Source organism: Taeniopygia guttata, chromosome 1 (assembly GCF_048771995.1).
Source record: "Taeniopygia guttata chromosome 1, bTaeGut7.mat, whole genome shotgun sequence".
Classification (NCBI taxonomy): domain Eukaryota; kingdom Metazoa; phylum Chordata; class Aves; order Passeriformes; family Estrildidae; genus Taeniopygia; species Taeniopygia guttata.
The window spans coordinates 115,748,475-115,770,886 of NC_133024.1; the positions used below are offsets into that span (position 1 = coordinate 115,748,475).

Below are 22,412 nucleotides of genomic sequence, written 5' to 3' on the forward strand. Positions count from 1 at the left end.
CCATTGCCCTTCTCTGGATACACTCCAGCAACTTCAATGTCTTTATTGTTGTGTGGGGCACAAAACTGAACACGGGGTTTGAAGTCCAACCTCACCAGTGCACAGGGGCATGATCACTGCCCTTGTGTCATGGAGGCTCATGAAATTGAGACAAATCGTCTATTCAAAAGAGATCTATCTTATGAAGCAGTTAACCTCCTCCTGCTCCCAGCAATTACAGATCCAACAATAAATGAAAACAGATTCATTATATGAAAGGAAATTGTTAGCACCTGACTGACTTACAGAACCCCGAAGGTTTCAGCAGGGCAACATGGCATGCATGGCCATTGTGCCCAAGGCGGCAAGGGCTCTCCATTGTACTCCTGTGGGCTCCTGGGTCTCCAAAAGGGGGTTCTGACTGCCCCAGGAATACACACAGAGGGCTCTGTCTGACCCATGCTGTCACAAAGGGATTTCTGACTGCCCCACATTGTCACAAATAGGGTTCTGGCTGCTCCATGATGTCACACAGGGGACTCTGCCAGACTGCCAGGCTATAAAAGGGGCCCCACAGGAGCAGACAGTGCTGGGCACAGCAGTCTGGCAGTGTCTTGGCAGCCAACAGCCTCGGCCTCTGCCACCCCACCAGGGTTGGATTTCCATCACTGGCACCCCGCAGGTCACTGGGGAGCCTCTTCACCAGCCTGTGGTGGTGACCTGCATTGCCACAGACAGTGCCATGGAGCTCCTCAACATCTTCACCCTGGGTGAGCTGGTGGCAGTCACGATGGTGGTGCTGCAGCTCATCCTGGTCATTGCCGTGCTACGGGACAAGTGTCTATGGGTAGGTGGCCTCTGATCTGCTGTATGGGCTGGGCTGGGCCGTGTGGATTTGGGGTGTGTTGATGTGGCATGCGTGGCAGGACAATATGGTGCATTCTGGAGAGCTGCTCTTGTCTCGCCCATCTGGGGTTCTTGCAGAGGATCCGTCAGAACTCAAAGCACGCGAGCACAGCAAGCGGCCAGCCGGAGGGGCAGAGCAACGTGGGCAGAGCACGGAGATCAGCAGAGATGGAGCTGCCCCATGGCAGCTCCCCACGTTGTTCCATGAGCTCCAGGAAGCATTTCCCAAGGTTTATCCGGAGCTGCCAGGACTCCCAGGCGCTCTTCGAGGAGCACCGCAAAGAGCTGGAGGCACAGCTGTCCCAGTGGCGATGGGGCCGGGGGAGCGGCAGGGTGGTCCAGGCTGATCTGCATGTTACACCAAGGCTGCTGGGGGCCAAAGAGTGTCCCCAGTGCCTTGGAGTGGAGTTGGCAAGGCCAGACATGTACAAGGTGACAGAAGAGAGCAAACCTAAGAACATAAGACGATGCAGTAGCAGCAGCTCCATGATTCTGCGACGCAGAAGATCTGTGGCGGTAGCCAGGTTGCTCCCTAGACTAGTGGTGATCATGAATCCCAATGTATTGGAGAGCAGCAGCAGCAGCAGCAGGAGCAGCAGCTCAGTGGAGCTGGAATACAGCACCAGTACTGCTGCAGGAAGGTTCCTGGGACAGATGCATGCCCGCCTTCGGAGATACCTGGAAGCCTGGCAGACACGCCATGGTCAGCGCCACCGGTGCTTCAGCATCCGCGTGAAGCCCCAGTTGTGGCGGCGGTGCTGGACCCAGTTCAGAAAAAGGGTGTAGTAAGAATGAGTAGTCAGGGAGTGGTAGGGGAGAAGGGGGTTTCAGGAACTGCCTGGCACAGTGCAATCCCTGGGCATCTACAGATCCCTCTGTAGAGTTTTCCTGTCCTCTGGCAGATCCTTTACAATTTGGCTGAGGGTCTATCAATGACCTCCTGCAGGTCATTGATAGAAACAGAACTGGTCTCAGTGCTGCGCAGGGGAGCCCCACTGTGACTGGATACCAACTGAATTAAACTGTTCCCTACCACTTTCTGGGGCTGGCCATCCAGACCCTTTTTTACAGTGAACAGTGGACCTGTCCAAGCCATGGGCAGCCAGTTTCTCCACAAGAATGCTTTGGGAAATGATGTCAAAGGCTTAATAAAAGCCCAGATAAACATCATCCCCAGCATTTTTCTCTCCCACCAAGCAGGTCACTTTGTCATAGGAGGAAAGCTGTGGACAATCCAGGAAACTTCATTGCACCCTGCTCTAAGAGTAGACTGAAGGACCCTTAACCCTTGGAAACTACCATCTGCCTACCAGCCTTTCCCCTGTGTCGGAGAAGATTCCCACTTTGGTATCTTCTCTTTTCCTAATTCTTAACCATCAGCCTTCAACCTTTTCATCACCACTGTCAATTCCTAGACAGTCAAAACACACCCTTATATACAGGGCTACCCTGCTGCTTCTCCTTCCTTGCTGAGCCCTTCTGAAGAGTTTATCTCCTCCCAACTCCTGGCAACACGCACCTATTTGCTGGCAGGATGGTGTGAGGAGCAGCAGAGGCCTTGATACTCAGCACTGATTGAAACATCCCGGGGCTATCAACAGTCTGTTCATCACAAATCCAAACCACAGGCCCACTGGAAGAAATTTAACTGTTCCTGCCCAGCTCAGCATGTTCTCCAGCCTTTATTAATCTGTGTTGTGTATGTCCTGCTCAGGTCCCACACCATCACAACACGTCCTCACTGCTCCTTTGCCCATGAAATGTCCATCAATCTCCAGAGGTGGGCAGCAGCTGTCCTGTGGAACCAGTGAGGAGAAGGGTGATTGTCATGGTTTGACACTGGCACAATGCCAGTGCCCCCATGAAAATGCAACCTCTCAATTGAATGCTGTGAAATGTGATCGAGAACAGAGCAAAGCAGGCCCAAGCTTAATAACAAGGGGAAAAAAACTTTATTAAGATACTACTATAAAAGGAAAAAGAAAGAAAAAACACACACAAAATTCAAAATTAAAACCTTCCAAAGCATTCCTCTTCCCACCACCCAACTCCAACAAACCACAGCGAGACACAATCTGGACCCCAATCAGGTTTCCACCCTCCAGACAATCGATACTCAGTCCATCGAGGGAGAGAGGAGCCTCTCCTGTGCCACAGACCCCCCAAGAAACACAGCTGCCACACCCTGTGTTTCCATGTCACGTGGCACCACCCAGAAAAAAAAGTTTGCCATGATGGCCCTCTCCTTTCCATGCACAGTGCTCTCACCACCAGTGCATGGACGGACAGACTGCTTTTAGGATTTTTCCTTTCAAGGATGCCCTGCCAAGAGGGGAGAAAACAACAGTTCAGTTTTTCATTTTTGGGACCACAGTCCCTCCCATTTTCCCCTGGGGCCGAGGCTCCAAGAACAGAGATCTTCTCTTCTTCTCTGAAGACAGGGGGCTCCAGTTCTGTCTTTTCCCAGTTGAAGCAGGTCTCTTTGGCTCACCGGCATCCTCCTAAAATACAGTCTCTCTTGGAGAGAGAGAGAGACTCTGAGGGGGGGAACGGAGACATCCCAGATTTTCTCCACGCTTCCATCCGCAGGGGGCCAGCCCGGTTCCAGCCCCTCCACCCTTGGGCCTACCTCCGAAGGCCACATGGCTTTTCCCCTCCCCCACCCAGCTCGTTGCCGGGCAGGGGAGAGTCCTGCACTGCACGCTGACCAGAACCAAAGAGAGCGAGTTCTCCTGGGAATTCTGCTTTTAACCCCTCTGTGTTCTCAGAGGTGTGTCCACCTTCAATTGGTCAATATCCAAATTGACCTCTTCCTTCCAAGAAAATTCTTTTTCTGTGTCAAACCACGACAGTGATGGAAGTGGAGGATCATGTAGAGCCAGATAGGAGAAGCAGCTCCATGGGGCTGTGCAGCACTGTCACCATTGCTCTGGCTAGAAATGGTTCCCCAGGTCTTATGCTTTCCCCTTTTTAAAAATGGGGGTTATATTTCCCTTTTTCCAGTCATCAGGGACTTTATCTAACTGCCACAATTTTTCAAAAAATAATGGATAATGGCTTAGCAACTTCTGTTAGTTCCCTCTGGACCTGGGGGTGTATCTCTTTAGGTCCCATGGACTTGAGCACATTCAGGTTCCTTAGATAGTCTCAAATCTGATCCTCTCAGTGGGCTCAGGGTCTTCATTGTCCCAGTCCCTGCATTTGCCTTTCTCAACTTGGTAGCATGGCTGGAGCTCTTGCCATTGAAGACTGAGGCACAGAAGTCCTTGAGAACATCTGTCTTCTCTTTGTGCAGGGTAGTCAGGTCTCCTGTTTCCTTCTGGAGGGGGCCCACATTATCCCAACTGTTCTGCTTGCAACGTATCTATAGAAGCCCTTCCTGTTATCCTTGGTATCCCTGTCCCTGCCCTCCCCTCAGTCTTCACCCACAAGCTCTCAGCTGGCTCCTCGTACTTCCCCCAGCAGAGTTCCATATCCATAGAGGGCTACATCCCTTACTCATCCTCCTAGCCTTTCCTGGAAAGCCGAAGCCCTTCCATTCCAGTGCTCTAGTCATAGGAGCCATGTCACCATGTCTCCAAGATATTCTGCTTTCCTTTTCACTTGCTGGTTGTTGCCAGTGCTTACTTTTATTCAAATGAGAAAATTGCCAAGCAGTTTGGTTAAAAATGGCTTTCCCAAGTGTTAGGAGGAGATGAAAGAACCTGAAATTTCTGCTTCTGATAAATCCATAAAGGTGTGATGCTGTATGAAACTCACTGCTTTAACTAGCCAGTAACTTCCACTGATATTTTAATTATTAAAAATTGTGACTTTTATCATGAGTGTGTGTGTATAATACAAATACTGTTGAGCTTTCTCCATTCTATGAACCTTTGTTCGCACAGCTACATCCTGGGGAGCCCTTTGGGCCGCCCCTCACCTTTGACTCCTCACACAGCTCCCCCCGCCGGGGGAGTCTCCACCTCCTGAGGTGCAGCAGCCTCAGGTGAGGTCAGTGAGGATGAGGAGGGGCGGATGCTGCTGCTGGGGGCGTGTCACCTCAGTGCACCTGTTGCCAAGAACTGCCAAAGAGGGGATCCCAGGGAGTCTCTCAAGGAGTGGTGGTGAGAGCATCTCACAGGGGCTAGGGAGGACCTGCAGGATTGCTCAGAGGTGTGCAGGGACAAGTCCTGTGCCAAGGGGCAGGAGAGGGAGAGGAGACAAAAACAAATAACAAAATCCCCTGCTCCCTCATTCGACCTCATGAGACTTAGTTTATCTATGTCCAAAAGAAATACAGGATTTATCTAAAGATGACATAACAGCTTCCTCCCGAGGGCCAGCTCTGATCTCTGCTCTCTGTGAGCAGTGATAGGACCCAGGGAACGGCTGGAGCTCTGTCAAGGGAGGGTTACACTGAGTATCAGGAAAGGTTACTCCCCCAGAGGGTGCTGGACACTGACCAGGCTTCTCAGGGCATAGGCGTGGTTCCGAGGCTGTCAGAGCTCCAGGAGTGCTTGGACAGCGATGTCAGGGACGCACGGGGTGGGATTGTTGGGGTGATCTTTGTGGGGCCCTTCCAACTCGGGGTATTCCAGGGCTCTATTCCATGACTGCAGTGAGCAAGACGCCGGTTTCAGAGGGCTCCCACCCGACCCGAGGGCTGGGAGTGTCGCATCCCGTTGCCCAGAGAAGAGGCTCAAGTCCGCACGGCTTCTCCTGAGCCTGTCCCTTGGGCTCTGCTCCGCGTAATAACCCCGCAGCGGGACCGGGGCCTGGCTGTGCTCAGCACCCGGCTCGGTTTGTTTCAAGCGCAGCTCCGCCCCGCCTCGGCGCGTTCTGCGCCGTGCCGGCCGTGCCGCGTCCCCGCCGCCTCTGCCGCTCCCAATTTCTGCCCCTGGCCTGCGACAGCGAGGCGGGGCGGGGGCTTCAAGTCTTCTGGGGGCTGCCCCCCCTTTCCTTTTGCGGCGGAGTCCCTTTCTGGGGAGATGGAGGTGTGGAAAGGGCTGGAAGGGAGTGCTGGGCTGCTGTGCAGGGCGCTTGGACTCGTCCTGTGCCTTCTTTGGGGGTCGGGAAAAGGGGCTGAAGACTCGGGGCTCTGCTGTCATTTGGGGCACCCCGAGGTCCCTAGGAGAGGGAGGCACACTGCGGTGGGGGAGCGGGTGGGTGGCGAATGAGGGGGGGGTCAGGCTGGGTGCCGTCCCGCAGAGGGACCCAAAGCTGCCCCAAAATTCCCAGGGAGGGCTGTGTGTAGAATACTGAAACCCGGCAAGTGTTTTGTTTTTATAGCTATTGGTAAAGAATAGGATTTTGTCTCTACATTTATTTGGAAAGAAACACAGAGCAGCCCCAGGTGCGAGCTGTGAGGATGAGGACGAGGGGGCGGCTCCTGCCGGGGGGAGGTTGTTTTACGGTGAGGGTTTGCCGCCGCTGGCTTTTGCACGGAGCTGGTGGAGAAGAGGAGTTTATGGGGGGCTCCCGGGGCTGTCTCATGGAAGGACGGTGAGCGCTTCGGACAGGGTTCGGGGACAAACCTTTGTGCCGAGAAGCAACGGCCAAACAGGTGAGCCGTTGAGCCTTTGTAGCGGGGACTTTTCTCCTTTCCCTTTTAAATTTCGTCTTGCCAATCCCTCCAATGTGCTCCCAGCGTGGGAAAAAAAAAAATATTTTGATGACAAAAGAAATTCAAATTGAGGGTAACGGCTTCTCTTACATTATTGACAGTGTCTGAACTAGTCGGGGATCCCCCTTCACTTGTGGTTTTGAGGGTAGTGATTGAAGGAAAACCTGCCTTTTCCAGGATGTTAGGGATGTCACAGGGGAGATAGGGAATCCCTGCGTTCTCTTTTAAATGGAACGGGACAAATATTGTTGTGGTATGATGGGTTTGACTTAAGGGTAGCGCCCCCCCCCCCCCAACACACACTTTTTCATCATCCTGAGTTTGAAATGGAGGGGGCAGTCCTGTTGTCCCTTCTTTAAAAGGGTTTGGATTGAGGTAAAAATCCCCCTTTTGCCATCATTTGAGGAAGGCCCTTTCTTTTCTGTTCTTCTAGGGGATGCGATGGAAGGGGAGCCCACATTTCTTTGCCCTTGTTGAAGTGAGGCGAGCGCCTGACCGAGGTGTCAGTTTCGGGGCTTCAAAGGAAGGGAGGCGCAGCTGTGGCAGCGCTGGCAGGGTGGGCATGGGGCTGTGCCGCTGCATTTGGGGCGCTTCTGCCCCTGGGCCGGCAGCGAAGGGTCCGGCGCGGGAGCCCCGCTGGCAGTGGCTGGGGATGGCCGAGGCGGGAGGGGAGTTTGGCACGGCGGGGCTGCCGCGGGACTGCCGGAGCCGCGCCGGTGCGAGCCGTGCGGAGCCGAGGGGAGCTTTGGCCGGGCCGGCGGGCGGGGCAGGCGGCGCGGGCGCTGCGCCGGTGCCGGCCGGTGCCGCCGCTCCGTCCGCTCCGGGCGCGGGGCTCGGGCGCCGCCGGGGCCCCCCGGGCCCGGTGCCGGCCCCGCCGGGCCGGGGGGAGCGGGCGGGGGTCTCCCGGCGCGGCGCCGCCTGTGCCTGCCCGAGGAGCCGCTTTCCTGCCGGGAGCGCGGCTTCTCATTTTCCAGCGTTCCTGCCTGGGGTGGCTGTGAGGTGGTTCTGGGGAACTTATCGGATCCTTTTCTGTTGTCCGGAGTTGGTGTAGGAGAAGGGCCGTGGGGCACTTTTTGGTTGTTACAGTTCTCGCTTCAGGCGCTCATGACGAGGGTTTTTTTGGCTTGAGTGTTGTTGTTGGGATTTCTTTTTGATCGTTTCTTATGTTTTTAAAGGATGTGTTTTGAAAGGCTTACAATGGTTTTTCTGGGTCGTAGCATGAAGTATAGGGTAGGTTTTTAATTCGGTTGTGGAGGCTTTTATTGGCGTGAGTGCGTAGTGTTTGTTTTGGTGGCTTGAGGTAGTGTCCTGTACTTAATTAGTTAGGTTTTTTTTTTTTTTTATATTGATGATTGTATTCTTGTTTATTATATTATAGGGGTTTTATTCATTTGGCTTATTTGATTGCCGTGTGTGTTTTATTGTTTCAGGGAATTTGGGAGTTATTGTTTATGGTTACATTTCTCTTTTGGCGACGTGCTTATTTCTAAGTGGTATTTGTGTTTTGATGGTTTGAGGCATTATGGGTTTATTGAGTTAGGAATAATTATTTTGTTGTTGTTAATATGATTTTTTTTTGGTATTTTGATGTATTTGGTTGTTGTTTTTTATTAGTTTTACTTTTGGTAACGTGGGTATTTCTATGGTGGATCTTTTTAGGTAGTTATTTTATTTCGGTGGTGAATCTTTTCTTTCTTCGTGGTTCCGATTTTGTTATATCGGTAATTATTTGGTGTTTTTTTTTCGTTCATTTTATAGAGTATTGGGTTCTCTTTATGAGTTAGTGTAGTGGTAGAGTTTTGGGGTTTGATTTTTTTTTTTTTTTTTTAAGAAACGTTCGGGGTCTGTTGAATGGATTGGAGTATAGTAAGTTAGTTGGCTTTTTTTTTTTTTCTTAATTGTTTTTTTGTGATTTGCTGTGTGGGTTTCTATAGGTCTTTTTAAAAATGTTTGTTTCATTTTTGTGGTGTGATAAGAACCGCTAGTGAAAGAAGTGTAGTGCGGGTTTTTCTGCCGGTAGTTGGTTGGCTGTGGAACCTTTCTGAATATTTTGGACGGCATTGTTGGGAATTTGATGCTGTTTTGGCATTTTAGTTTGAGGAACTGGATTAGAACTGCAAATTTTTAACTCTAATGAAACAAAAGGAATGCATAAATATGAAAATAGGAATATAAAACTTCAATATTAAATATGAACGGAAAACATATAAATAAAACATGTAACATGAATAATGTTATCCATTACTATTAGGTATTATATTGTTTGATATAGGGTATTTTATATGTTTATATACATATAAATGTAGATTATATATATAAATATGCATCTAGAAATGTATAATTAATACATGTGGATATATAAATATGACAAAATAATAGGAATCAATACAGTACATAATGCATATTTTACTGTATATGTCTTATTATGACACATTATATGTCATAAGAATTATAGCTCGAAATATAGTACCTCAAGATATTGTGATAGAATATATAAGTACTTGTGAAAATCAAAAATAGAAATAAAGAAATATGTTAATATAGTTTAAAGTAAAGGGGATTTTAATTGTCTATTTGGTAGTAGGTAGGGGTTTTATTATAAAAATGATAAATATAAATAAAATAAAATTAGTAATCAATGTATAGAAATATATCCTAAATACGTTAAGAGCTATATAAAATCTCAAAGGTAAGTAACTATAAGTATTAGCGGTATGTACGAAATAGAATTGAAATGAAAATTTATCTATCTTGCTACCTTATTATCTATATAATATATATTTATAGATACATCAATATAAAGGAGAAATGCGCATGTGACTATAATGATGAAAAAATATATGAATATTCAAGTAACGTTTAAAGAAAGGGATTTTTTTGCTTTGATTAGAGGCAGGGTTTTAATGGAAAAACTATACATTTTGTTTTGATATCATTCTAAATATGGAAATAGATATTCAATGTATACAGATACATATAAAATATAAAATGTAAATAAAAATAAGTATTAGGAAGAGATAGACTATAAATAACACCATACATCAATAGACATTTAAAATGTACATTTGAACATAAATGCGAAAAATAAAGATAAATTTAAACGCAGTATAAAAGAAAGGGGCTTTTAAAAAAGATTTTTACTTGGATAGGGGCAGGGTGTTTATTTTAAGCCATATAAACATTTTAGAAATCTAAATCTAACTATAGAAATATATAAGCAATATATTAAGATATGTGTAAAAATATAAAATATAATAAAATATAATAGGAATAAATGTAAGAAATTATAAAAATACAATTACACATCAATATACATTATAAATCCGAATGTGAATATAAATATGAAAAATATAAAAATAAAAGAGCTTGAAATGCAGTTTAAAAGAGAAGGTTTTTGCTTTTGGTTCCTGTTGGGTTAGAGGCAGGGTTTTTTTTGCTGGCGTTCTTTTCCGCGCGGGATGTTTTGGGGCATTTGCTGCAGGGCAGGTTCCGGAGGGGATCGCGCCCGTTCTTTTCTGCCGCCGGCCCCGCCCGCGGCCCCGAGGCGAGCGGCGGCCCCCGGCGGTGGCGGGCGGCAGTGCTGCCGCCCTGTGGGCAGAGGGCGGTACTGCAGCCCGCCGCCCGCGGCCGCCATCGTGGGAGTGGCTTGTCGCGGACTCGCTTGACCTTCTCGAGATGGCGCGAAAAAGAGGACGTCGGCATTCGAGGACCCGTGTCTGTTTTTTCTAGACTGCCTGAATTGTCCCCAACGCCGGCGCCCCCCGACGGGATTTTCCGCGGCGGTTCCGGTGCCGTGCACAGGGGCTGTGGGGTCAGCAGCACCGCGAGCGTGCGGGTTTTTGGCGGGGGCCGACTGGCATCGGCGTAATACGCCTCTCTCCGTCCAGGTCCCCACGGGCCGCCATCTTGCGAGTCCCTGGTGGCGGGCTCGCTTGAAAAGTGCTGCCCCCATTGTGGGCAGAGGGCGGTACTGCAGCCGCCGGTGCCGGGGCGGGAGCGCGCGGCGAGCGGCGCGCGGGGCGGTGTCTGTGAGCGCAGGGCGGGGGGCGGCGGCGGCTCGGGCGGCCCGAGCCTCAAAAACAAGCTCTGGTCAGGAAACAAGCTTGGTGCTTTGCACGCAGAAGAGGAATTTCCAGTGCGCATGCGCCTAGCGGCCATGACACTGTACGGAAAATGGAACTGTGCTGTAGGAAGGCGGCCATGATGCTGTACGGAAATTCCAGTGCGCATGCGCTTAGCGGCCATGACACCGCGCGGGAAAATAAAACTACGCATGCGCAAGGCGGCCATGACAGTGTACGGAAAATGGAACTCTGCTGTAGGAAGGCGGCCATGATGCTGTACGGAAAACCCAGTGCGCATGCGCAAGGCGGCCATGACACCGCAACGGAAACTGGTACTGCGCATGCGCAAGGCGGCCATGACACTGTACGGAAAATGGAACTCTGCTATAGGAAGGCGGCCATGATGCTGTACGGAAATTCTAGTGCGCATGCGCAAGGCGGCCATGACACTGTACGGAAAATGGAACTCTACTGTAGGAAGGCGGCCATTATGCTGTACGGAAATTCCAGTTCGCATGCGCAAAGCGGGCGTACTGCAAAGGGAACCGCGCATGCGCACTGCGTGGTGGGGAACCTTGCTATCTGTTTTTTGGGGGTTTGGGATTTTTGGAAATTTGGTGGTTTGGGGTTTGGGGGGTTTTGGGGATTTGGGAATTTGGGGTTTGGGATTTTGGGGATTTGGGGATTTGGGGTTCGGGTTCCCGGGATCCCGGCCCTGCTCAGCCTCTCCCGGATCCGCAGCAGCTCCGGAACCGCCTCGAAACGGAGCCGGGACCCGCCCGGGTGAGCCTGAAACCCAAAATCCCCCAAAAATCCCCCCAAACCTCAAACATCCCCCAAAAATCCCCTAAATTTCAAATTCCCAAACCCCCCCCCCCCAAACCCCCCAAAAAAACACTAAACCTCAAAAAAACCCAAAACCCCCAAATCCTCCAAAAATCCCCAAATCCCAAACCCCCAAATCCCCTACATCCCCAAAAACCCCAAATATTCCCCAAAAATCCCCTCAATTCCAAAATCCCAAACCCCAAAAATCCCCCAGATCCCAAACCCCCAAAATCCCCTAAAAATCCCCCCTGAAGTCCCCCAAATCCCCAAAACCCCCCAAATATCCCCCCCAAAAATCCCCCAAACCCCAAAATCCTCCAAAAATCCCCAAATCCCAAACCCCAAAATCCCCTAAATCCCCCCAAACCCCAAAATGCTCCAAAAATCCCCCAAAAATCCCCTAAATCCAAAATCCCAAACCCCCAAAATCCCCTAAATCCCAAAATCCTCCAAAAATCCCCCAAAAATCCCCAAAATCCCAAACACCCAAATCCCCTAAATCCCAAAAAAACCCAAATATTCCCCAAAAATCCCCTAAATTGGGGATTTGGGAATTTTGGGATTTGGGAATTCCCGCCCCTCCCCCCTCCCTCATTCCCGTTTTTTTTTTCAGCTCCTGCTGGGAATTCCGGACCCCCCCGCCCAAACGGCTCCGAGCAGCTCCAGAAAATACCCAAAAAAATTCCCAAAATTCCCAGGAAATCGTGGAGAAAGCGGCGCCGGCCCGGAGGCTGCAGATCCCCGCCGGAAATCCGGGAATTCCGACAGGAAATTCAGGAATTCTGGCGGAAAATTCAGGAATTCCAGAAAGAAATTCGGGAATTCCAGTTGGAAATTCAGGAATTCCAACGGGAAATTCGGGACTCCTGGCTGGAAATGCAGGAATGGCATCAGGAAATCCGGGAATTCTGTCAGGAAATCCGGGAATTCCGGGAATCCCGGTGCGTTCCCAACTTTCCGTGGCTCAGTTTTACGGGAGCCGGAATTACCGGGACCCCCTGGAGCGGAAACGGCTCCGGGAGCTGCTGGGGCACGGAGAGATCCCGGAAAAAACCCGGAATTCCGGGAATTCCGACAGGAAATTCCGGAATCCCGGCGGGAAATCCGGGGATTCCGCCAGGAAATCCGGGAATTCCGACAGGAAATCTGGGAATTCTGCCAGGAAGGGCAGCTCCAAAGGCAAAGGGAGCAGCGGGAATTCCCGGAATTCCAGGCTGGGGAATTCCAGGATTGAGAATTCCCAGATTTCCAATGTTGAGAACTCCCGGAATTCCAGGATGGGGAATTCCCGGATTTCCGGGATTGGGAATTCCTGCAGAATTCCAGGATGAAGAATTCCCTTATTTGCTTTGATAGACTTTCCTGCCCCTGGCACAGAGGGAGGGGCTATAAACCAAATTGTCATTACAAATCTGTCTGAAAAGGACCTAAAATTAGATGCCATGAAAATGGCTCTGGGAATCCCCAAAGTCCCAGCTACGGTAAGAATCAGACTTTGTGCCTCTGTCCTGGAAGAGCACAGCACTGCAATGCATCCTAACACATTTTGCAACCTTCTAATAGATATATTTCATCTCATGCAAGAAGACAGATGAGTAATTCCCAGGAGCTTCATGCAAAATTGGCCCTAAAGCAGATCCCAGTAGGCATCAAGGTAAGCAAAGAAATGTAGCCCTTTCCATTTTAGCCAGCTGCAGTTGACAACAGATTTCAAATTTAGACTTCAAACATTCTCATGAAGAAATTAACCCTTAGGTTGTTGTGGCTTTACTGTGATCCATGTAAAATAGCACCTTTTCCTTGTGCATTTTTTTTAACACAACACTTTTTTTTTTTTTTTATTTTTTCCTTGCTAGGCTGGATTCTGTATGCTGCAAGGCTGTCATATCAGGATGCTGCAAAAGAGTTTGTTGCATCTTCTTCCTGAAAAGTTGGTGGAGTTTCTCTCTATGCAGAGGGTACAACATTTATGGTCAGGACACGGTTTTCTTGCTTTGTGGTTTTCTTGCTGCTGCTTTTAAAGGGGTCAACACTCTTAGCTCCAGGAAACTGAAACTAAATGTGAGCAGGGACTGGAGGAAGGAAGCAGGGAGGATCCACTACAAGATTCCAAAAACTAAATAAAGCAGGATTCAACTGCCAGTGGCTGAATAGCAGCAATTTATGAGCTGTTCCTCAAAAGCCCCAGACAAGCACCAAGTCCTGTGGGAAGCTGGAGATTGACAGAAGACACCTCCAGAAGAGTCTGCTGTTGAAATTTCCTTTAAGCCTGTTTTTTTTTTTTTTTTTTTCAAGTGGATCATCCAGACCTGGCAAATGCATAAGGTCAGCCCTTGGAAGAGCAAAAAGCTCTCGCCAAGAAAACCAAACGAGTGGCTGAAATCTGTCCATTTGTCTGCCTGTCTTTTTGGCCTTGGATTACTGTGCTTTTCAAAGCTATTCTTTCATAACTTGGATAAAAAGGTAAATGTTTCATATAGCCCCGCAAGTAGTAATCATCCTGTCCATGCAAAAAAACCTGCTGCCTGAGGGATGGGCCCCAAACCAGAGGTGTTTCTCATTTACCTACAAAGCGTCTGGCTTTAGCATGTGTAGTCAGTTTTTGTGAACATGTGAGTCCATTGCCTGCTCTAACAGAGTTAGTGACTTACTTTCAGTGGTTGTAGAGAGTTTCACTGAAACAGCACTGTTTGTAGTCCACTGTGTGACTTAGGAGACACAATAGCCAGACAATTCTGCAAGTGTAATATAACTGTATGTGGCGTTCCCAGAAAATGCTCTGAAGTCTTCTCTCCGTTGCACCATGGTGATAAAAACCACTGCTGCTTTTCAAGCTCCACGAGGCCATGCTGTGCTGTGCTGAAAGGGATAGAAAAGCCAATTAGCTCTGAAAAGTGAAGGGCAGGCAGAGAGGGGTGCTCTGGCCTGGAATTCCCTCCCTTTGGCAGCAGCAAAGGTCAGCTGTGCAGCCAAATTTCAGTGACCACATGTGGATCCAGCTTGTGCGTGTTGCCAGCTATCTGCACAGGGAGTGGGAGAGGGTGGGGAGGAAGAATTGATTCTGGAAGGGGAAAGCCTGAGTTAAAGGGAAAAGTGGAGTGAAATGTGACAGCTGGGATTTCCAGAAGATAGTTTGATGGATGCTGGCCATCCAGCTTCCCTAGAACTCTTTATCAGTAACACCCTCTATATCTCCCTGAGTGACTTTTAGCCTGTCTGGCAGTTTTCAGCATCCGTGTGTGAGCGAAAAGAGGTGGAAGGCAGTTCTCTCTGATTTGGCAGCTCTGGGACTTTGTGCTGCTGGCTGAGGGTCTGGATTTCTCAGGAACTTCCTGGCTACCTGTGGCTCCCACAGGCTTGTAGGACTGGGCTTAGAGAAACCCTGAGCTGCCCGATGTCTGCTCTTGCTGCAGCTCTTCTGAAAAGTCCTGGGTGTGGATGTGAGCCTGCAGTCCTTGGGAGGCAGAATTCACTCCACAATCCCAAGGGACTTGCTCTATCTGTCAGTGCAGGCCAGCTGTGGGAATCCTCCAAGTCCCTTTATCCTGTTCTGTGTGTCAAGGCCCTGTGGCTGACCACGAGTGCCCCGAGCTGCCATGGACCCTTCTTGCAAGGGCAATTGTTTTCAGAGTCAGCGTAGGTGCTGGCTACCTTTGGAAAAGTGTGAATACCCCGGGGAAATCCATGGGGCAGACACCTTGGGCCATACTGTGTGCTGGCACCATCAGCAGGCATGATACAGACAGAGGTGCTTTGCTTTTGGTGTGAAACCTTGCTCTGATGCGTCATTCCAAGGAAAACAGCCGGAACTGGCAGGCCAGGGCATGTGGTGAGATGAGTAATTCCAGCTCCCTTACTGGACCTGATTTATACAGCTCAGGTCCAATAGTTCTGAGAAATTGTTGATGGTGGGAGCCTTTCTGTTTGTTTGTTTCTCTGGAAACTTGAAGCCTTTCAAATAAAGAACAAATGAGGTATAGGGAATTTTTAGCTGGGGTATGTGCTTCAGGATGTTTGCTGCATTCAGGCTTCAAGAACACAAATTCTCTGCAGACAATCCCTCACACAGTGGGGGAAAAAAGGATATTGGGCTTGGAAGTGCACCAGGGAGATGGGACTCAAGTGAGCTTTGAACAGCAATCATTGTCATTAGTGGTGGTGCTGTAATATGTGCTTGACTCAAATCCAGCATTGCACAGGCAAGAACCTGGTGAAAGCTTTGTAACTTGATATTTGTGGTTGTGATCCGCTGTTGAATAGGCTAGACATGAATAAAATCAGTATTTTTTAAAGTGTTGTGTGGGGTTTTTTATGTCAAAAAAGGCTGGTTGCCCTCTTGGACTTTATTGTGTTCATGTGAAATGTTTGATGTGGACTTAATACGGGTCTGCAGATTTTTTAGGACAGTCCACGTCCCCTTGCAGAATTTCACCTTCCTCAGAGGTGGGTGCTGCAGTGCTGCACTGAATTTCTGCCACAGGGAAAGATGTGAAGGTAATTTGCCATGTTACCCTGCTGGTCCTGCAGGGGTGGTCCCTCTGTGCTGTGACAGCTCCACAGCCTGCCATCAGGTTGGCGTGATCTCCTGGCTGGACATCGGTGCCGGTGAGGGATGTGTCTGACTCCATTCCGGCCCTTGCTCGAGGAAAGGTGTGGGTGAAGGTGCTTTTGCATCTCCCACATTCTGTGTCTGGTTGGACACCAAGACTAAAGACTGCCAATTTGGGCACTGCCCAGAGTGTTACCACCTTCCATGAGACCTGTCCTGCTCCATCATGGGCACTGCATGTGGGAATGCTCAATGGCAATCTCCAAATTACTCCTCACTCAGCTTTTTCTTGCTTCTGGACTCGGGAGCCACAAAGGTAAGTCCATGCATGTGGCATTGATCCATGCGTCTGCCTCACTCACAGTCACGCTGGCAGAGGGCAAGGAGACAACAGTCAAGGAAAAAGCCTTGTTTTCCCAGTGGATGCAGGAGTCTGTGTCTTGCTGAAGGGCAGTGGTCCCCACACAGATTGTTTTTCTTTTTTCCTCTCCCCCACCACTGTGGCAGCATTGTTACTGGTGAGTTCGTGGGCTTGTCTGCTCCCTGTACCTCACCCAGAGCCCTCTCACTGCCTCTGGTCCTTGAGCCCTGGACACGTTTGCACATTTGAGTTAATCCACATACTTTGTTTGTTTTACAAAGTCTTTTTTTTCTCTCAGCTGCCACATTTCAAAGCACACTTGCTTACTTTACTTCATCTCTTTCCCTTCTTCATCCAGCCCAGATGATTCTTCACTCCCCTCTGGAGGGAAGTTGCTGTCCCAAAGCTATTGTAAATGCAGGTGAACCCGGTGGGAAGAAATGGTGATGTCTGACTCCAGTTCAGAAGGCTGAATGATTTCTTTATTATAACTATACTATAATGCATTCATATACTATTTCAAGGAGATACTAAAACTACAAACCTACCAAATCTCACTGACTCACAACTCGTGACCCTCTGAGAGCCCAGCCCCAGGAGGGTTGGATTGGCCATCAGACTCAAGCAATCCTCACCAGAATCCAACCAAGCACTCACCCCAGGTAAGTAATTCTCCAAACACATTCCACATAGGGAAAAGAAGGAGCAGAAATAGAAATTGTTTTCTTTTTCTTTCTTCTGTGTTCTTCTTTGTTCTGTGTTCTTCTATGAAAAAATCCTGAGACAGCAGTGAATGTGCCTACCACACAAACCCCACCGCACTAAAGTGAGTGGCACAAATGCCACCGAGGGAGCTGTGTTTTGGATCCCATCAGTACAGACCCCCCCACTTGCCAGCCTGCACCAGCAGTGCTCCAAACCTGCAGCAATGTGTGTAGAATTGAGATTGCTCACAACTACAGGTAGATGTCTAATGTCCAGGCAATATCACATAAATCATCTCTTCACCCCAAAAAATTAATCAGATTTGGGTTACGATGATGCAAACCCCTTTATCTCCCTATCACCACCACCTCTCCCCCTTTAGTATTTATTAAAGAAAAGTCAAAATGCTTCTAATAATTTTTTTTTTTTTTTTTCCCCTATGAAAATGTCTTTTTTATCTAGCAGGTAGCAAAGATCTGAAGGGAGGAGTGGTCATCTCAGGCTGCTGGGGGTGGTCACTCATCAGAACTGTAAATGGGTGATGGGGATGGAGACAAAGGCAATTCTGGTCAGGCTGCAAGCACAGCCCTGACTTCCACTCTTGTAAATAGTCATTTCATGGCTTCCTTCTGAAATTTGGGATTTAGGGAGTTCCAGCAAAGGGTGAGGCCGCTCCAGGGCTGTGTCTCTGAGCCCCAGGAATCTGTTCTACATTTTTTCAGTCCCTTGCGTGGTGTTAAATTTTGTGACACCTTCTTCAGTCTGACTTACCGCAGATAAGACAGAGAGGATTTTTTTAAACCAATGAGGATTAGGGTAAGTTTGGAATAAGGTTTTTAGAGGGTGGATTATGAAGGCACGAGCTGTGCAAGGCTGACCATTTGAGCTTCATCTGCCATAAGGGCCCACAGAGTATTAAACTTCATTCATGGCAATTCAGGTATAAAGGAAATGTCAGGAAGAAGGAGGAGCAGGGAGGAATATAAATGTATTCATTCTGAGTACAGCATTTGTATTTGCTGTTGTAATTGGTCTGTTAAAATGATTTCCTAGAAGTGAATTAGCGATCCCAGTAGAGAATACAATTTGGAGAGTCATTAAATTAGAAGAAACTAAATCGAAGGCAGAGTAGCATCTCTTCTATGCTGTGGCAGAAACTGTGTTGCAGACAGATTGACTGCTGACAGATCGTCAGAACTGAGTGATATTCACTCATGACTTCCAAGGGGAATTGTGGAATTACCTACAGCACTTCATTCACTTAATGAATTGTTGCCTCCATTGTTGCCTGAAGCCTGCAGAGTAACAAAGGCGCTGGCTTTCTTTGAAACGGTTTCCATAGGTGTCTCTAAAGTACCGCAGCCTGGTAAATGTAACTTCTGTAGGAGGAGAATTACTTGTATAACAAGGAATTGAATCAGTGAATGCCTGATAAATACAAAAAATGTCCTTCATAAAAGTCACCATCATTTCTGTTATGGGAGGTTTTGCTTCGGGACACTGATTTCTTTGGAGAGATAAACAAGCACAGTGGTAATGGTGAGACTTCTTGGTTAGGTCAGAAGGTTTTAGAGGGAAATGTCCACTCACGTGATCAAAAGAGAAGATCCTGGCATGGTTAAAAATGGGAAACAGTGAGCTTGTAGGTTTAGGTGATCTGCTTGTGGTCATTCTTCAGACTTTTAATATTCATGCAGAAGTTTGGCAGAAACAGGAAACTTATGTGTAGACCAAAATCAGTTCAGCTTCTACAGTAAATGGTATTAACTGGTGTTATGTAGCTTTGACCCTTTGGAGAGATCTAAATCTGGCCTTTCCCAAGTTCTGATGGAGTAAAATAACTGTTTCCCAGTCTTTTATTTGCAGATACTCTAAATATTGTTGCTGGGGATCTATATAAAAAATTCAAAGGTAAGTAAAAATAAGTATTAGCAGTATGTGTGAAATATAATATAAATAATAATTTGTCTATCTTGCTACCTTTATATATATATATATATATATATATATATATATGATATATATTTCTAAATACGTCACTATAAAGTAGAAATGCAAATGTGACTATAATGATGAAAAAATATATGAATATTCAAGTAACGTTTAAAGAAGGGGCTTTTTTTTGCTTTTTATTTGGTTAGAGGCAGGGTTTTAATGGAAGAAAAATGAATATACCTTTTATTTTGATATCATTCTAAATATAGATATATATTCAATGTATGCAGAGATTTTTCTATTCTATCTCTTCTGAATATTTATTTTCATTTCTATTTTATACTTTCATATAACACCATACATCAATCTACATTTTAAACGTAAATTTGAATATAAATGCGAAATATAGAGATAAATTTAAACGTAGTTTAAAAGAAAAGGGGTTTTTAAAAGATTTTTACTTGGATAGAGGCAGGGGTTTATTTTAAGCAATATAAACCTTTTAGAAATAGAAATCTATCTATAGAAATATGTAAGCAATGTATTAAGCAATGCATAAAAATATAAATTGTAATAAAGGAATAAATGTAAGAAATTATAAAAATACAATTACACATCAATATACGTTATAAATCCAAATGTGAATATAAATATGAAAAATATAAAACTAAAATAGCTTGAAATGCAGTTTAAAAGAGAAGGTTTTTGCTTTTGGTTCCTGTTGGGTTAGAGGCAGGGTTTTTTTTGCTGGCGTTCTTTTCCGCGCGGGATGTTTTGGGGCATTTGCTGCAGGGCAGGTTCCGGAGGGGATCGCGCCCGTTCTTTTCTGCCGCCGGCCCCGCCCGCGGCCCCGAGGCGAGCGGCGGCCCCCGGCGGTGGCGGGCGGCAGTGCTGCCGCCCTGTGGGCAGAGGGCGGTACTGCAGCCCGCCGCCCGCGGCCGCCATCGTGGGAGTGGCTTGTCGCGGACTCGCTTGACCTTCTCGAGATGGCGCGAAAAAGAGGACGTCGGCATTCGAGGACCCGTGTCTGTTTTTTCTAGACTGCCTGAATTGTCCCCAACGCCGGCGCCCCCCGACGGGATTTTCCGCGGCGGTTCCGGTGCCGTGCACAGGGGCTGTGGGGTCAGCAGCACCGCGAGCGGCGCGCGGGGCGGTGTCTGTGAGCGCAGGGCGGGGGGCGGCGGCGGCTCGGGCGGCCCGAGCCTCAAAAACAAGCTCTGGTCAGGAAACAAGCTTGGTGCTTTGCACGCAGAAGAGGTAAGGAAGATTCCTCTCTGTTCTAAATCTAATGTACCCAAAAAAATTTGCATCAAAGTATTTTGTACTGAGGTCCTGGTGTATTTTATATATATACAAAAACACATATGAGTAGAAAATATATATATATTATGCTTATATGGTGAGTGTTCCTGAAGTGCTGTCATCCCAACTTATTTTTGTGACTTCACACGAAGCAGTTCAAATGTATTAGAAAGCAAGTTGCAAACTCTAGTTTTAGACTGATAAAATCATCTAGGCGTGCCTATGATATAATTCTATAGATATATGCATCTATAACATATATAAAACTGATTTCATTTACATGAACTCCTTGTCTACACTAAGCCAGGAATTGCCAAAGGCTTGTTTTGAAGTTGAGACAGGAACAATCCATTATTACTGATTTCCAGAATGCTTCCTTATTTCAGGGGAATAAAGATCCTGTCTTTGGCAAATTCCTCAATGTAGAAGTACCTGCACTCTTATAAGCATTCCCTTTATTTCTCTTTTAATTTCAAAAAAAAAAAGTTATTACATGTGAATCTGATTTATTCACATTACTTTAGTCTGGTTTTTTTGCATCTATAATTGCTCTTAAGGTTATTGCACCTTGCCAGAAAGAAACCAAAGCATAAAAAATTTCCTCTGTACTAAAATTTTCCTAATGATGATTGAAAGCATTTTCTTCATTAGAGTCTATGCCTTTTGAGATCAGTACTTAGAAAGTCAAGTTTCTGGTAAATTCTCAAAGGTAGGAAATAATAGGATTAGAAATGTTTTTCTTAAGTTTTTCAAAATCCAAATTGTTTCAAAGAATTTTGCTGCACTGATCTTTGCTATTAGTTTCAGATTTTACAGAATACCATTCCTTAGATTTATTCAGCCTTCCCAAAAGTCTGTCACTGAATTGGACTGCATCAATTGGTAAGAAATAAAATCTTTTTTAAAATTCCAACTTAAGATATACTCCTTTTGTAATATATTATGTTTATGGAATGCTCTTTCAGTAAATGTGAAACAGATTTCTAATCCATTCCAAGGACTTCGAAACACTTGGCATTAATTAATACAAGAGAGTGTCTTGTTTATCAGTTGGGATTGTGTATTTTATTAAAAACAAATTATTACTTTGAGAGGATGCTTGGGTAAATGGTGAAATAATGTTCCTTGAATAGTTGAGTTTAGTACAAAAAATCAATTTCTATTTCTTTTGTTTCAATTAATAAAATAATATATAGACTACTAGTTAGAATTATTTTAAGGATATATTTAGCAATATATAAAGTAAATATCAGCTTAAACTGATATAAATAAGCATAACTATGCCTGTACTTTCAAGGGCATGGTTACAAACTGAGAAGGTAGCTCCAAAGTAGTACACCTGCAACACCCTGATCTTTACAAAGACTTTTATAAGCCTATGGAGCCTTTTTGCTTCTAAGAATAAGATTGTTTACTTTGAAGTTGATGCCTTCAGTTATGCTTCATGGCAAGTATTAATAACAGCTCATGTCCAAAATGTGTAAGCCCAGCTGCTGTTCTTTACAGTCCTAACTCAGGTATGTGTTTTAGTTGTGTGCCGTTTTGCATTTTCCTCAGTACTTTTGGTTGGTTTGACTTGTGAAACTGGAAAAGCAATCGACAATTATTTGGAGGGGGACATTCTACATTATAAATCTGATCTAGGTTCTGCTGTTCTCAGAATTCACATAATTTTTTTTAATATTTAAAATTTAAAAAACCCAAAACCTGATTTGATTATCTTCATTTTCAGTCAAAAAAGATCCAAGCCCAGCTGAAAGAGCTTCATTATGGGAAAAAGGATTTGATTTTTAAGGTAAGTTTTATTTCACTATAGTTAGCTAAAGTATATTAGCATTTATACAGCATCGTAGCGAAGTAGGAATATGGTAGCTGCCTTTATTATTGCAGTTCTCAGGAAGAAGTTTGTTCTGAAAAGAACTCAAAACATCAAGACAGACTTAATACCATAATGGATTTTCAGAAATAGAATATATTTTTGTGCTTGCAAAAAGCAAAATTCTAGGTTACTGCTGATGAATAAAACCTGTTGCCCTATTCCATACCTTCTGTAACGTCATCTTTTTAACTGAATGATATCATATTTTACAGCTGCTTCTTGTTTTTCCTTTAATTAGCACTCTTCCATGGCAAAGTCAACTATTGTTAACATTTAAAGTAAATCTCTGTGTTCATGAT

At 46.3% G+C, this 22,412-nt stretch overlaps 1 protein-coding gene and 1 long non-coding RNA gene across 2 annotated transcripts; both read left to right on the plus strand.

Annotated features, from left to right (window-relative positions):
* The first annotated feature begins 82 nt into the window (after positions 1-82).
* On the plus strand, positions 83-4,703 carry LOC115497292 (uncharacterized). The gene is made up of 2 exons (XM_030285152.4): positions 83-826; positions 964-4,703. Exons 1-2 carry the CDS (start codon positions 722-724, stop codon positions 1,669-1,671), a joined length of 813 nt encoding a protein of 270 aa, XP_030141012.4. The 5' UTR covers positions 83-721; the 3' UTR covers positions 1,672-4,703.
* A 7,300-nt stretch (positions 4,704-12,003) lies between these two features.
* Positions 12,004-15,674, plus strand: LOC140685215 (uncharacterized). Its single transcript, XR_012058507.1, has 2 exons — positions 12,004-13,036; positions 13,239-15,674. It is a non-coding gene; the product is annotated as an uncharacterized lncRNA (long non-coding RNA).
* Positions 15,675-22,412: the final 6,738 nt, after the last annotated feature.

What these genes read in the sequence shown, in the direction of transcription:
- LOC115497292 (XM_030285152.4), top strand. Translation starts at nt 722, where the DNA reads ATGGAGCTCCTCAACATCTTCACCCTGGGTGAGCTGGTGGCAGTCACG. An exon ending in TACGGGACAAGTGTCTATGG is followed by an intron (nt 827 to 963) that starts GTAGGTGGCCTC and finishes GGGTTCTTGCAG; the next exon opens with AGGATCCGTCAGAACTCAAA.